Source organism: Syngnathus acus, chromosome 22, assembly GCF_901709675.1.
Source record: "Syngnathus acus chromosome 22, fSynAcu1.2, whole genome shotgun sequence".
NCBI lineage: Eukaryota > Metazoa > Chordata > Actinopteri > Syngnathiformes > Syngnathidae > Syngnathus > Syngnathus acus.
In genome coordinates this window covers 9,569,833-9,586,396 of record NC_051106.1, presented here as the reverse complement: position 1 = coordinate 9,586,396, position 16,564 = coordinate 9,569,833, and the positions used below count along the sequence as shown (strand labels likewise).

The window sequence follows — 16,564 nt, the reverse complement described above, 5'->3', positions numbered from 1 at the left end:
TTTATCTTCTCTTTGACCCTCATACAGCTTTTGGCTATGTCAATGATCACTGTAGGCTATTGTGTTTGTATATTTTAAACCTGGAACCAATATTATCCTAGACGCTATCGTCCGACGGGCCGCAGTTGGCCCGCAGGCCACAATTACACAAATACAAAAAAATTTGAAATGAGGGCTTTAAAAAACATGTTTGACAATGTAATTGCTGTACTGTGAGGGGGGGGAAAAAAACACTTTTTTATGAAATTATTTCACTCATTTAACCTTATCATTTTGACATGTTGCATAAATTTCGACATCAGTGAGGCCCTGGATCCAGATCTTTTTCTGTGCTGTAATAAGCTCTCTCTCCACTAAGTGGTGGTCTTATACAAACAGCACCTAAGGGAACCGAAACTGGAGCGTCAGCTTTATTGTGATTGCTTTTCCCTTTTGCAAAAGCACTTTTTCACTCGGCTGAGTTTAAATGCATTAAAATCCACATTCAACACACCGCTTACTTTTCTGTATTGAAAGAGTAAGTGTACTTTTCCCACATGGGGGAAATAAAAGATGAGCTGTACTCTACTTACTGGATGCTCATAAAGGTCACAGTGGGCCTTTCAATGTACAAACTCTCTCATCGTTTTGTTTATCTCATAGAAAGTCAGCGAGGAGGAGCAATGTTAAAGGCAGATGGCGGGCAGAAGGAGCGACAGAATGGAAAATGACAAGATGCCAAAGGCCACAAATATAGAGTCGTGCAAGAGGGAGAGAATAATGTGTGCAAAATTCCAAACAGTGGAGGAGGACAGAAAAGGCATAGTTCTGTGTCTCCCCTCCTTTGCTTGGTTATGGGAAGCTATGGGGAGTGAAAGTGACCGGGTTGCAACCATTGCACAAGGAAAAAAAAAACCCCCAAACATGCATGTTTTGCCATGGTTCAGTGAAGACTCATTATGCGTGATGGGAATGGTGCTGTTCATTTCCACATTTCAGTCACGAGTGATCGGCCCTGTCTCCTGAGACCTAACTTTTAGTTTACAAAAAATAAAAATTCCATAAAAATGTTCATAACGTTACACAGGAAATAAGCGGTAGGTAGATTATTCGACGATATGGAATGTTAATGACATAAATTCTGGAGTGCCGAGGTGAAGTTGAGGTTTCACTGTCTATTGTTAGAATAATATTTCATGGCCAAAAGCACAGTGGCTGCAAACTACTCATTAGCGAGAAGAAAAGCAAGGGCTGGCTGGAATCTACTCAAAAAGAGCCTCAAAAAATTCTGGCAGAAGCTGGACTGCTGATGCAAAAGTGATGGAAAGTTTGGGAAAAGATGAATATTTTCCTAAAGTGACTCATGACTAGATGTACGCTGCAATGTGTCCATCCATTGTATACTATGAGTCTGTGGCAGCATCTCAACATTCACATGCTGTCCTTTTGAAGTCTCAAAGGTTTCATATAAAAGCTGGTTTGCAACTATATTAACCAACGTGCTTGGGCTACTCAGCATTCACGTGTCAGTCCTGAGGGGCAAGGTCATTTGAAGTCTTAAAAGCTTCCATTGAGGGCTTGTTTTTTGCTTTTATGTTTTCGTAAAGGCTGAATTTTGTGTAGAACAGAGGAGCACGCTGCACTGGAAAGTTCAACCTTTTCTACCCTTGAGGTAAGACAGCAACTTTCATGGTTCTATTGATTTGATTCCACCTGCCTTCATAGGTTCCCCAAAACAAATGATGAAGCGAACCTTACTCCAGCCAAGGTACTATACCTATTGCTTAAATGTGTATTTCGAAGCATTCCAAAGCGGTGAATGTGAGGTTAGGGTTTGGAGATAGGTTGCACTTTCACTTTTTCTTTTTCAGTCCTGCTTGTTAAAAACAAAAACAAAAAAGGAATGAGTCTGTCTGGTGATTCACTGATCAAAATATTAATGCACTGCAGGTGACAGTTAGTAGGTTACCAGGCTGGTTATTCCTTCCTTGAGTTACAGTAAATACCTCCAGGGCAACAACAACAAAACAACTTCCATGGAAGCCATTCAAGAGACAAACATAGCATTTTAGACACATTTAGCTCAATTCTTGAAGCTAGTTTCCCCCCCTCTTTCATATTTGCAGACTAATCTGTTTGCCCTAAGCGTGTGCCTTTCCAGGCACAATCATTGGCCCTCTGTCAACCAATAAGACAGCAAAACATTTGTGTACATTATTTGCCACCTCACTCTCATTTCCTGCAATGCGATGCACCAAATAGTGCCGAATGAGTGCTCTTAACCTCCACTGACTCACTCTTGTCCAACCTGTTTTTTTACTTCCATCAGCTGATGAGTGCAATCAGGCCACGACTGAGCTGGCAGAGTGGCACGTGTGATAGCACGAAGGCGTGCATCCACAGAGGAGCGTGACGGCTGTGGGCTAGATTGAAGAAAAAGGCTTTTATCAGCCAGAGAAGTGTGAAAAATCAAATCGGAGGTCAAACACAATCCTTTCTTGTTTCCTGTAAATATAACGTGCGATGAACTAAACGTTCCTCAGCCAGCGTTTGACCCTTAGCGTCTCCTGAATCTTAAGCCCCCAGCCAACGCGTACCTTTTTGTGCTTCTAATTTTCTTTTCCTCATCTTGATGTTGTGTAGCATTTATAAATAACCATTTCTCCTCGAATTCTGCAAATACCGTGTAAGCAGGGCTGCTAAATTTCGTTTCAAGGTCTTGTGCCCAATTGGTTTAGTCTCGCAGTGAACTTCTGATACTTGTTTTCCCGTTTCCTGCAAGTAAGTTTAGATGTTCAAATGAGGCTTTTTAAACACTGACAATAAAACAACACCCGCGCGCGCTGAGTCATGTGTTGACCAGCGTGTTTGTCGTGGGGCTGCTCTACCCATCTGTGTTGATGTTAACGTCAGCATGCGACTGTTATGTACAAAACATACCCAAACGGACGGATATTGGCCAAACAGTAGCACAAAGGTCGTAATGAAATAATTTGCGTCTCTGCAGATGCACAACACTTCCAGGTCACCTCTGACATAGCACACACGTGTGTGGTTGTGCACACGGAGAGGTCAAAGCCACGGCGTTAGGGACAAGTCACTGTACGTCTTACTACTGAACTGAATGATGGGTACAAATATGTGTCGTACTTCCGTAAGTCGATTTAACAGGAATATGGGAAATGGCCACGACCTATTAACATAGCTTTACAGTATGTGCTCGTGACGCAACTCGTGTAAAAATGACATGGCGGTGCCTCCGAACAAATGCTTACACAATATTACGGGATGGTGACATAACATAACATAACATTAATTAGGTTGGTCATAAATCAGCTTGTTGATATTCCTTATTTCATTTTTTTCGGAGTTTTGGATGTGGATGTACTCTGATCATTTCATTGAAAAGCAAATGTCATTGTCCTTGTTGTGCTTGAGGTATGGCACAACTTTGCAAATGGCACCAGAATATAATACGATCTAAAACTGGAATAATAATAGCATGAGAAATGATTTCACAAGCAACAATCTGAAGATTTTAAGACTTAATTGCCGTAATTACAGCACCAAGCATTTCGTGTGTGCTAATTATTCGAAGACGCTTGTCTGGCTGAGGTGTCAAAATGAGCAACGCACACATAGACAAACAAGCGTTCACACTCGCAATCACTCCTACGGACAATTTGGGGTGGTCAGTCAGCCTACGATGCATGTTTTTGGAATGGGGGAGGAAACGGGAGTACCCAAAAGCAATTCACAGATCACTCCCATGGTCAAACGCTTTCTCCAAGACCACAAAACATGTTGACTGGTTGGATGTAGCAGATATTTGTTTTCTCATGTAGTCCGTCTGTCCACTCGTCCATCCGTCCACTCGTCCGTCCATCCATCCATCCATCCATGCATCCATCCTCTCACCACACACGCACACACACACACACACACACACGGACAGACACACAATAAGTGCATTCTAATGAACGTAGACAATGTCAACAATGTCTGTAGTGTTTTCGTAGCACACTGAAAGCTGTTGTTTTTATCCAATTGTGGTGCAGCTTCTTCTCTAGGCTGTCATGCAGTTTGTCAGGCAGTGGTTTGTTTTGGCAATTTGGCCTTTCCATTTAGGGAGAGAAAAAATGCTGCATCCCCACATGCAAATTGCAACACTGTCTCTGAAGTTGCAGAACCTAAAGTGACCTTGACTTTCCAGTTGGGCAACAACCATAAATTCCAAAATACGTATCTGTGGAAAGACGTTGTTTGCTCATCTGAAGATTATCTCGGCGCCGACAAGTATTTAGTGTCACTTCAGGGGCGTTTGGTGTGTAGACATGTAGACTGTGTGTTTAGTCTGTCCATATCTGTTTTTTATTGAGTGAAACGTGAGTATGTTTATAGGTCAGTCACTTGAGAGTATAATAGATGACTGATTGGTTAAAATTCCAATTATAAAACACAGATGAAAAAACAAATGATTTAAATTGTGGGGAAAAGGCTTCTGACTTTAGTTGCCCACATGATTTTGAACTGACATTCAGAATGATGTCAGATAAGACGTCATACAAAAAAAAAATCCTTTCCAAGACAGTACATGCAATTAAACTAAAATTAAATGAAAATAACTACAAAATGACTACATTTTACTGCATCGGAATGGGCAATGAATCGACAAGCTGCTACAACAAACATCGACTGAACAAAACCATATTGTCATTTTCAAAGTAAAACATGGCCTTGAAGCAGTTTGTGTGACACGCACAAGAATCATGCACTGCGGGTCGTAAAATGACCTCACGTCCTCGTGCAGGTTCTTATGTAATATTCACAAAAAGGTAATAGGCACAAGCAGAATTGGTTCCCGTGACCTCCTTTTAACCTGCAGCCCAATTGTTTAAGTTCTTTTTTGTTTTTGTAGGGCATACCTACTTACATTTAAAAAAAATAGAAAGAAGAAAAAAAAAATTAAATGACCGTTACTTCACAAGCCCTGCAGGACGTGCTCCTCAGGTTGAAAGATCACGTGCTCGTGTTATCCCAGGTAAAGGGCAAAGCTATCAAATGAAACCAGTGAATGCTGTCAGATGAAAGATTCATGTTGCAAAATGGTGAACATACTTGGAGATTTTAGGAAGTAAAAAAGTGTAGTAAAAGCTGAGAAAAAAAAACTCAATTGCATCCATGTCTGAGTAATATGATGAAGTGTGTTCTGTGAACTTGCTTAGGTCTAAGTAGTGGAAATGAGTTATTTGGTCCATTGCCTGGAAAAAAAAAAAATGAATGCAAGGTTCTTTCTAATGCACATTGTTGTAGGATAAGTTTTAACTTGGTTTTGTAGTAAATCTGTTGGAATTTCCTCCCAAAGTTAATGTTTTATTACAACCTTTAGCCTTGAACTGAAGAACTCAGTTTTGGTTTACTCATAAGTCACACAAACAAGATTGAGATTTATTGTTGTTGGGTTTTTTGCCTTGACCTCTGAGCAGTGACTTGAGTTTACAGTGAGCTCTTCACAGCTCCAATGAAGTGAAAATGTTAGTAAGTTAAATTCAAGTGTCCGCCGCCGAAGACGGGAAGAGAACCTCCCACCCGCCGGCCCAGTCAGGGGACCCACCAGCCTGCTTAGCTTCTGGTGACATCAAAACATCACAACAAAAGCCATTTAACAGATTGCAGGTTTCCTTAGCGTCAAGGAAAAAAGAATACAATCCAACAACAACAAAAACAATAGGTGTAGGAAGCGGTTCCTCTTTCTTTTCACATGGTCCACACACAGAGGTTAAAAATAACTCAATCAATGGAATGACAGTACTAAACGAAACAGGAAACACACACTCTTGACATTCAAAACATTTAAATAATGGGGAGGTACATATGCAAATTGAGAGTAATAAAACCGCCACCCATTCATTAACTGTACCGGTACTGGTACAACTGGTTGCATGACATGTCTCATTATGCCCCCTCTCTACGAATTTGTTTATTTGAAGTTTACAATAATTGCCGAATTTGTCAGCAAGTGTACTGTTTAAAGTTACAACTTCCAAGTAACATTTAACACTACAAAATGAATAAAAATACTCAAGGACAGAAATTGATTGTGTATTTATTTTGCAGATGAACATACTGTAAATAAAGCAGTGTTTCATAAATATGATCTGATTTCTAGACTTTTTGTAACCAAGCGAAATAATGAATGGTGTGTTGTCCGATGTTGGTTGACTCTGGAAGTCCCCACCTCATTGATTTCAAAAGGACTTAAATTGGCTACTTTGATAGTTGGCATGATTGCACTGCTCATGCTGACTGCCCCAGGGGCCCAAACCAAATGCATCAATCTTGAAAATCAGATGTCATCAAAACCCCCCAAATGGGAACAGACCTTACATTCTCAATTATTGCAAATTGACTTAGCTCTGTGTCACATGCAAGACAATCCTTGATCTTATGATGGCAGCATGCAAGGATACTTTCGCTATCGTTTTGGAACAGGACGAGATGAATTGTTGACGTACCTCAACAACTTTGAATTTGATTCTAATCCGAGTTACTTGATTACGGTTTCTAACAATTCCCAATTCTGTTTGTTTTCGGAGGATGGGGGGCAAACCAATTTTTTTTGTTTGCTATTTTTGAGGCATCAGGTTGTTTCCAAATTGTCTATCACAGGGGTGATAACAACTTCCTGTTTACATTCTTAATTATTAAGAGAGAACAGTTTGTTGTCATACATGTGTTTGTACACACCCGCTGTCGGAGATAATCCACGAGAACTATTTTAATGAAAGAATCCAGTCTAATGTGAATACAACTAAACTACAGTCTTGCACGCATCTATTTTTTGGGATACCGCTCCAAACCGACAGCAAAACCACAAATGCCACCCATAATTCAAATCTGTTATATCAGAAAGGAGCTTTATGCAGCAGAACTGAGGTGTAGTTTTCTCAAAGAATATCAGAAGTTTCAGTTGTCCTCTGAACGTAGAACATGTGTACACGCAAATGGAAGAAAAAAAAAAAAGGGGTTTGGGGGGGAGGTTTGCCTCAGGAAAATCAAATAGCAGAGATCATGATGCAATGTCTGCCTGTCTTGCATGCCGGGAATTCCCAGAGAGACACAGTTTTACCACAAGCTTATGTTGAAAGCTTGGCATAGTAATGATCATGCGGTTCTAACTTTGAGCTAAAGAGCAGTTTACATTTGACAGTTCCATTGGACATTTGCTGAAACTGCCTCAGTGTTATGTGCTCTTCGTTATTTACATGTAAAATATTCAGGAAGCTCTCCGGGTACCACCAAAGGTACAATCGTAAAAACACAAATGCAACCTTGAATGTGTGAAATATTTTTGCAAACCTTTGTTCATGAAGAAAAATGCAGTTTGTGGTTTCCTGGATTGCGTACTGCAATGAACAGAGTTGAAACAAAGGAACATAGTTCGGGATGCTGTTTAGAAGGATAGTCAACTCAAGCTACATGCAAAACTGCTAGGATTGCAACTTTTTGTGCAAGATAATACATTCATGCACACTTTGCTGACTGTTTTCCGATCTTAAGCACATTCAATAAAATCTTACAGTACACATGTCAAATACAGTACTGTACTGTGGTTATCATTATAGTTTTTAGTCACATCACCTTCGATTACTGCAAAGTGTTTCCAACTCAGTTAGGCTTTTTTATAGGGCACTTTAAAAAGAAGATGGAACCCATGCGCAACAGATACAATGAAAACAATAGAGGCCCCAAAACCGAGCCTTGTGGAACACCATACCAGAGTGTGGCAGAGTCTGACTCATAGCAAGTTCTGCTTGCCAAAAAATATCTAAAGCACTCTATCAAGATTGGATGAGACGGGCGTGGGCACAGCAGGATTCCTAGTGCGTGGCAGTCCAACGTTTAACTGACGTGTAATCAATGTTTTCGTTCCTCTGGCGAGTCATTTATTATAACCACCAGACATAAACAGTCAGAGTCCACCGTATGATTGTTCATGCCCAAGCAATTATTGTTCCCCTTGCTGCCAAGCTGAAATAGTTCAAATATTGGAATGATTGATTTCATATTTTTAGAGCATGAAGTGGCCTCGTGTAGGGATGTGCACAGTTGTCGAACATTAAGCAACGTTAGGCTTTTTTTTACATAAAGTCTTAGACTGTCCCTGCAGCAAGTCATGCTTTTTTTTCTTTTCGTGTATAACTGCATTTTAGTCACACCCACCCTCCTTTTATGCACAAGTATTTGCACTTTTACTTCAATAATTTGAGTACTTTAGTCCACCTCTGTTCAGACTAAAATTACGCATGACTTTCTGACGCATGACTTTCTTGCGCGTCTCCTCACTGCGAGGCGCGCACCTGTGTGGTGGTTAAAACGGGCACAAAAAAAAAGAGAAGAAAAAAAGGGCAAAACACGAAAGCAAAAGTCGACACCCCCCACCCCTCCTCGCGGACGCTCTCCAGCCTTCTCCCTCCTCTCTTTCTGGGCGGATCTTATGAAGTCCTCCACTCCTACTGCGACTTCACCCTATTTCTCCGACTGCACGTGGAAACAATAGCAGAGTGGCTGCACTTGATCTGCTGGAGACAATATTTGACCCCCCATGTTTGCCTCTTCGGCTATGTGCGAGGACAAACGCTGTCAAGTGTGGCGCGCGTCGACTTTCCATAAAGCTTGCGTGGACCAAGAAAGCTCCAACATTCTCCGACAATGACTGCTTGAGCTGCACTCTTCCTCGCGCTGCTGTCAAGCTCCCCCTCCCTACTTTCATCCCCCACTTGGAGTCACTCCACACCAGTATGGTGGATAAGGGCCCATTGTTGACTTCTGCAATTATTTTCTACCTGTCCATTGGGGCAGCTATTTTTCAAGTTCTGGAAGAGCCCAATTGGAAGCTGGCCGCAAAGCACTACAGACGGCAGAAGGAAAATTTACTTAAGGACTTCCCTTGTCTGACGAAAGATGACTTGGAGAAAATATTGCAGGTATGAATAATAATTTAGCTGACACTTTTTGTGACGCGTGAATGGAGTTCACTAGTGTTGAGGAATTTAGTCATGTCATGTCAGTTCATCTTGCGGATCAATGCTGTCATTGCTTAATTTTGCAGCCCGAGGGTTTGCATTCACACATACCAACATACTCTATGCATATGTGTGTGTATATATAATAATGTGTGTGTGGGAAAACAAAAAGGACAACTGTTTATTAGTATTCCTGTTATCTGTGATGTGTTGCTTGTGTCCATGCCAACCTAATACTTGTTTTATGTTGGGCATTTACAAACCTGATAGTCACTATGTGCACTTTGTACATTGTAAGCATATATGCACGGCTCAGCATTTTGGCGGGTGCATGAAGGAAGTTAACCTTGTGTAATTTCATCAACATGGTGTTCTATTGCAATGTCCAAAGTTGCCAATGTCAGAAGTGCTCGGCTATTAAACCAGTGACCTGTGGGTTCACCCTCTCCCTCCCTCCCTCCAATGAAAGCATTAGAAATGTAGCATTCCTCTTCCACAGGTGTTTTTCTCATAATGCATCACTTCTTTGATTCCCCCCCCCCCCCTTTCTCCAAGGTGTGGGTGCTTTTTCCAGAACCATGACAAACTGTTTTTCCTTTTCAGTTTTGTTTTGTTTTTAGGTTGTTGTTTTTTACACTTGTTTCTTTGCAGTTTTGAGACAGACGGAAAGCATGTCTCAACATGTCCCCCATATGGGCCGACATCAGTATTTGGGAGATTTATTACCTTACCCATCCCCCCTTTTTTTCTTTGTTTTTTGTGTTTTGGGGTACTGAAAAGGATATACCCATGAACCTCCCCCAATTCGTTGGACTTGAGTAATCCCTGCAAAGGCCTCACATGTATGGGAACATTAAGCACATAAAGATTCTGGAAGTGTAATTTAAAGCTGCTGTGGGAAAAAAAGTAAGATCTTTTTTTTGTGTGTTTCCAGTACAACTCCAGACATGAAAATTAGTTTCTTCCACTGACACGCACTTGTTGCAAAGGCAGGTGGGATCTCATCAATACGACCACTTCTTAAGAAAGTTAGCCCTCTCCTTTATAAACTCCAAGTTTACCATTAACGTCACGTCCTTTCGAGTGGTTAGTTTTTATGGTCACATCAATGTAGACGCTTGAGAAACTGTCATAAAAGTTCAGCAAAGTGAGGGTGGTGTTGGTTATCTTCCTTTTGCAAATAAATGATCATTATGCAAGCGTCCTGCTACATGCGTGAATTGTGAGCAATCGGGTTCAGGGTGCAGCTTCAAGAACTTTGAATTCAAACATGATTTGCACATATTTCCTTAGTTTTAATTATTCAGTGACTAAAATCGTTGGGTTTTTTGGGGTTAAAGGAACTGCAAAGCCCAAAAGTGTCTTCTGAACAATGACAAGAGATCTACAATAGGGCTAGTGTCCATTCACTTCATGCATGAATTCCACAACATAATGGCCCCATAGAGGAGATACGTACTTGACCAACATAATGGGCAGTTCATATTGAAATGAAATGAAGAGTATTTGCCAGGAAAAGGGAACATGTTTATGATGCATGCAATGATTGAGACCCCCCCACCAAGCGTTCATGAATCATTTACGATGATGCAATCTGCACTTTTTAAACATTTTGTCTTTTGACACCCTTTTTAACCTGACTTTAAAAGTGCTCGTACAGTCCAGTGGCACATGCCTGGCCGGTCACGTTTAAGGTCTGAAAAGTGTGCTCATCGATGCTACTGTCTCGTCTTTGTCCAACATGGCCCGTGGTAAGATTAAAAGTTTGACAGTGAATGAAATAGCGTCCTGTTTTCTGCACGAGATTGAACTGTGTCATGTGCCTACGGTGCCGTTGAAGCGATGTGGCTTGAAATAGCAAAGTGTGACTTTCAATCACATTCTTTCTTTTTTCACACATGAGTAGTTTCTGACTGAATCTTTGATCCTTGACCTTGATTTTCTGTCATGTGTCTCTCTTCTTTTGGAAACAGACATTCTATTCAGTTCATTTCCATCTGTTAACGGGTTCCATTTGGTCAAATAGTGACGCTATGAGCCGGACCCTAGTTCACGCCAAATAAGCCACACCACTCTAAAAATACTGTGAACTCTCATGTGTCACTTCACCAACTGCTGCATGACAAATGACGGCAAAAAGGCCTTCGAGCGAAAAACGGCTTTTTGAGATTACAAATGGCGTGCAGTGAACCAGTCGACGAAAGTTTATTTTGTCACGCAGCATAAGCATAATCTGAATTTTCAAATATTTGATGTAAATATTAAAAGTAAACTGTACAAGTACTATTACAAATGCAGGTTCTACCTAAGTTGGAAGGCATTCTAGTCTGTTAAAGGACCCCCTGTCATTTATTTCCTTAGTGTCCACAACAAGTAAGAACAGCGACTGTGCATGTAGTGTTAGTTTGACAAGTCTTGTGGTCTCGTGAAATTTTACAAGGAACTTTAAAGCAGCCACTTGCAAATGTGTTTATGTGCGGATGTGTTCTTACTTTCCAATGTAGAAACAAAGCAAAATGTGAAATAATATTCCCATGTCTGTTCAGCAGCAAATGTTTGATTGAGACATTTTCAAAACATTTCAAGATCTCATATTTTTATTTTGAAGGCCCAGATACTTGAACACAGCTTGTCCTTTATGGTGTTTGCAAACTCCAAAGTTGAAATCAATCCAGAATGATATGAGCGAGCATGAGTTTGTGACTTCATTCATCTTGCCTACAGGCAGCTGTTGCTCCTTGGCTGCGTCACGCTCATACCCAGAAGTGGAAAAATACTTCGGAATGGAGTGCTTGCCAGCTGCTAGATAACAAATGGTCTTGCGGTTTTCACAGTTCTTTGCTTATCACAATGGCAGCATCAGCTAGCTAAGCCTGCAATTTGGTGATGCTTTCACTTCTTTCGTAGTATCAAGGAATCCTTTCTTTGTAATTTGAGCCAGGGCACAATAAACCTCGTTTTCAAAGTGAAATACTCATTGTTGGATACTACTATAACAATACCTCAAGCCACACTTATCTATTTTGTTTATCAATGTCGAGCTTTGTTTTATGTTTTTATGTCACCCGCCCTCATGACACGGATGGGTTACCAGAAATAAGAGCAGTTATTTACAGAAATTCCCTTCATTAATTATTAGAAATTTGTATCTCTGTGTATGTTTACACACAATTTAAACAATATGTGAATACATACCTTTACCGTTTGATTAAAAACTCATGAATTTCGATTATTCGAGCCAAGAAAATTGTGCCAAGGGAGGCAAGGTTGTCTATTATCGGGTATCCTTTTTTGTTTTTGATTAAGACGATCAAGGTCGCTGAACTTATAGATGTGTTCTATACAATATTATGAATTTGTTGACCTCTGTCTTCCATATTAGAAAGGTGGTGCTGCTCTGCCCCCATTGTATTCCTGCGAATCAGCTCTTTCTTAAAACTCAGCACTTTTTTTATCTGGCAGATGAAACAAATACATGAATGCCCTTCCCACTGAAAGAAGGTGAAGGATGTCTTCAAACTATGCTTAGTTGGCAAATATTCAATTGTGTTGTGTCAGAAAAAAAAAAAAAATCACACAGAGCAAGGTCAGGTTGTTCCAGCACGACTTGTTCACGGCTCAGAACCGTTGCATATGCTGTGTTGAGCGGATCTTACTAAACACGTTCTGGGTTCGAGGATGGTCAAAATTTCAAGAAAAAAAAAAAAACAATCTCAGTTACGTAACAGTTTTTTGTGCACTTTCTGCACAACTTTAATTTTTAAAGGTGATAAGGTGCACAGTGCACTCTCCTTTGTACGCAGTGGAAAGATTATTTGAAGCCATCAAAACAGTTCATCTTATCTCCAGTGACTCAAACATCAGCTTTTTCTACAGGATGTATGCGGTGAAGAAGAAAATATAAGCTTTCAGCCTCACACACAAAATACAAGTCTAACAAAATGGATTATTGTCATTTTTTTAAAAGACACTTTCCATGATTCGTGCAGACAAACTGTATTTATCTCACATACTTTTTGTCATGTTTGTCTCCAGATAGTTTCCGATGCTGCCGGCCAAGGAGTCACGATAACTGGCAACAAGACGTTCAACAACTGGAACTGGCCAAATGCTGTCATTTTTGCTGCCACAGTCATAACTACTATAGGTAACTACTTGTACTTCTCAATCGTTGGAACAAAATGTTCTCCAAGTTCTGTTCAGTGGTTTGAGGAATTTCCTAAAACTCTTTTTCTTTTCTTTTTTTTGAAGGATATGGAAACATTGCTCCCAAAACAGTAGTGGGACGTATGTTTTGCATCTTCTATGGGCTCTTTGGTGTGCCTTTGTGTCTTACTTGGATCAGCGAGCTTGGGAAGTTCTTTGGTGGACGAGCCAAGCACATTGGTCATTTTCTCACTAAGAAAGGATTTTCACTGGTAACTTGATATTTGCTCTGTTATGATGATAACAATGCCAAAGATCTCCATTTGAACAGATGTTTTGTTGTTTCTATTTCAGCGAAAGTCTCAATTTACCTGCACAGCTATTTTTCTTCTCTGGGGGTTGCTGATTCATTTAGTCCTTCCACCTTTTGTGTTCATGTCCCAGGAGGGTTGGACCTATGTTGAAGGCTTGTACTTCTCGTTTGTCACCTTAACTACGATCGGATTCGGTGACTTGGTAGCAGGTATGTTTGTGGGAAAATGCTTTATTTGTTATTAATCGGGGAATCGATACAATATATTGCTGCTCATGGTTTGAGTCCATTATAATGATGATTTAATATTTTGAATAGATAATTAACAAGGTTTTCAAAGTCGGGACTCTTGATTATGGCTTATTTGTACTGCTTTGTGACTTTTGTTTGATTACTTTGTTCTCACCATTACAAGCGGAAGGATGTAATTGCTCTGTTATTATCCATTCGTCACAATCGTCCTTTATCCAAACAAACAGACATTCCTGACAAGTCAGTTTCAACATTTCAAAACCTTCAATCACACTGAGACGTTGGGCTTTTATTACATTCGTTTTATTGCATTTTTTGTTTTCTTTTTACAAGACCTTGACGTGGTTTAAACCTTTTTTCTTACGTCCTTTCAGGTGTGGACCCTACCAAAAACTATCCCACTTTATACCGCTACTTTGTAGAGGTTTGGATTTATCTGGGCTTGGCTTGGCTCTCTTTATTCTTCAACTGGAAAGTGCGAATGGTGATCGAGGCTCACAAAGCGCTAAAGAAACGACGCAAGTTACGCAAACTATCCCTGGACGAGCTGCGGCACTATAAAGAATCTCACAAAGCCGCGCCTCGTCTGCCGCCCACCCCCAATGACGTCAACATCTTCAGATTCCTGTCCAAAAAGCAGGAAGGCTACAACGACCTGATCAAGCAGATTGGCACTAAAAATGAAAAGCGACTCGACTCCAGCGCGGGGAACGCCATCAACAAGGCAAAAGCCAAAGCCAAAGATACGGCTCGCTCCAAAAGCTGCAATGATAGCACCACCTTTAATGGCCACACCATTCTCTGCTTAGACCGTTCGCCACGGCAGAAAAGAAGATATAGCTTCAGTGATCGTGTCACCGTTGCCTTTTCCAAGTCCAAAAACTACCTCCTGGGCTCTGATAATGGTTTGCTGCTAACAGAGGAACATGGCGATAGGGATGTTGAACTGGACCAGGATCAAGTATATGAAAACCAGCTTGACAAAGATGTGGATCAGGATGGTGGAGGTGGAGGACATTGTGGGAGAACGACTCGAAGGACTTGGGCTTCGAAAGAATACCAATCTCTTACATTCCAAAATGCAAACATTACTTTCATTGATGAGGAAAACTTTCTTGGCAATAATCTAGAGGAGGAGGAGGAGGAAGAGGAGGATGATTCCAAAGCAAAACTGTCTATAACAACATGCGATGAAAACATTGAAACCGTCTCCAAGGAGGAGCAAAGTTCCGAGTCGGACGGCTCGGTTTTTGCCAGCGATGTTTTCGAACACGGCCGCTCTTACGAGACTCTTGTTGAGGAATATGCAAAAGAAGACAATACAGAACCTTAGTTGCGGTGCACGCAGTCAACACTGCCTCTGTTGTGAACGCTGATGCCGTTGAAACTTTTCTAATGTGAACTCAAACAATCCCATTGCACTGTTGGCTTTGGAAAATGATCACTTTCCAAACCAAATGAATGTTCTTTTCCTTCATTTGAATGTTCTTTATTTTTTATCATGAATTCAAATCCCTATCATTTGGGACATAAACAGCCTAAATGAATATTGACTTGAGACTTCATCACCTCTTGCAGTCTTTTGTGGAGATTTAGAAAAAGATTCATCAGGTATTGTGTTTCCAAATCGACTGTTTTTCCTAAAGTGCATTTCTTCGACATCTAATAAATGATCTATATGTTTCAACATATTAAGAAGTTGCATACGCCATATTGGTGTTTAAAATATATTTGAAATGCTGGGCATGGTAGTCGTCTGGAGCTACGAGAGTGTTTGCGTCACTCGCACCATTCCATCAAAATGAGCACAGGCCAAAGTCCATTGCAGTGCAGATGTTTTTTGGTTTTTTTTCCTTGACCTGAGCCAAACTCTTTCTCTTTTTTTTGTTGTTTCGTTTTCCAAAATCCTTGATGAGTAGCTGTCTGAGATTGTATTTGGTTTTGACTGCATGGAAAAGACTTTGAGAAGGGTCCATCATCAATAAGCGATAGGGAGGTACTGTAAACCCAAATGTAAAGCTGTAAAGTCAAAACAAAAACATTTGAGCAGGTAAATATTGCCGCTGTATGTACGTAAATGATGATGCCCTTTGACATGGCAATGTGACGGAAAAGTAGGAGTGAAAGTATTCCGCTTCATTGTGTTTGTCAAGTCAATATTGTCTGAAAGCCCATCGGCAGCCACAAACACCTCAGCTGAGGACGTGGCCTTGCTACTTGTTTGCTTTTGGGGGCTCGCACTGACCCAGATGACTGTAGTAGCGCAAATGACGGCCAGCTAGGTTAACGCTCCGCAGATCCATACTCTCATGACGTACGTGTGCGTGTGTACGTGTGTCAAAAAGTCCTTTTTTTTTTTGTTCACTTCCTGCTATTTGCACATGCATTTCAGCACAAGAACGTTAGTGTGACTTCTTATGGGAAGATGCCAACAATTGCAGTGTCAAACAAGGCTATTGTGAATTTGGAAATCCGAGTTATTTTAAGATTTTAAATCTTTGGGAATCCATTGTTTTTGTGCGCATGGAACACCTCCTGCCTTTTAGACTGCCTTAAATAAATCCACTGCAAAGCAGGGGAAATGAAGTATAATGCTGAAATCTGTGTATATTCCACACTGGGTCTTTTTAGACATTTCTTTTTTGGGCCCCCACCATTTTTGGTATTTGGTCACATTTTGTGTACATTTCTACCATTGTCATTTCTATAGCGGATACATTGGTGCGCCGTTGTTATGCAGTCCTGGTACTTGTCAAACTTGTCCGAAGATAATTTACTTGCAAGTGGTTAAACCTATTGTCCTGCATTTGTGCCTTAATGTCGCTCCATTGTGTGAAAACTCCAGTGT

General features: G+C 40.7%; 1 protein-coding gene across 2 annotated transcripts; it reads left to right on the top strand.

The window, feature by feature from the left end:
* The first annotated feature begins 8,458 nt into the window (after positions 1-8,458).
* Positions 8,459-16,550, top strand: kcnk5a (potassium channel, subfamily K, member 5a). Of its 2 annotated transcripts, XM_037241600.1 has the most exons (6): positions 8,459-8,966; positions 13,041-13,152; positions 13,257-13,423; positions 13,506-13,674; positions 14,091-15,048; positions 15,079-16,550. In XM_037241600.1, coding segments are annotated over exons 1-6 (1,593 nt in total). In that variant the 5' UTR covers positions 8,459-8,780; the 3' UTR covers positions 15,080-16,550. The 2 variants fall into 2 exon arrangements, with proteins under 2 accessions (XP_037097495.1, XP_037097494.1); XM_037241599.1 differs by having other exon boundaries at positions 8,460-8,966; positions 14,091-16,550.
* The last annotated feature ends 14 nt before the right edge of the window (positions 16,551-16,564 follow it).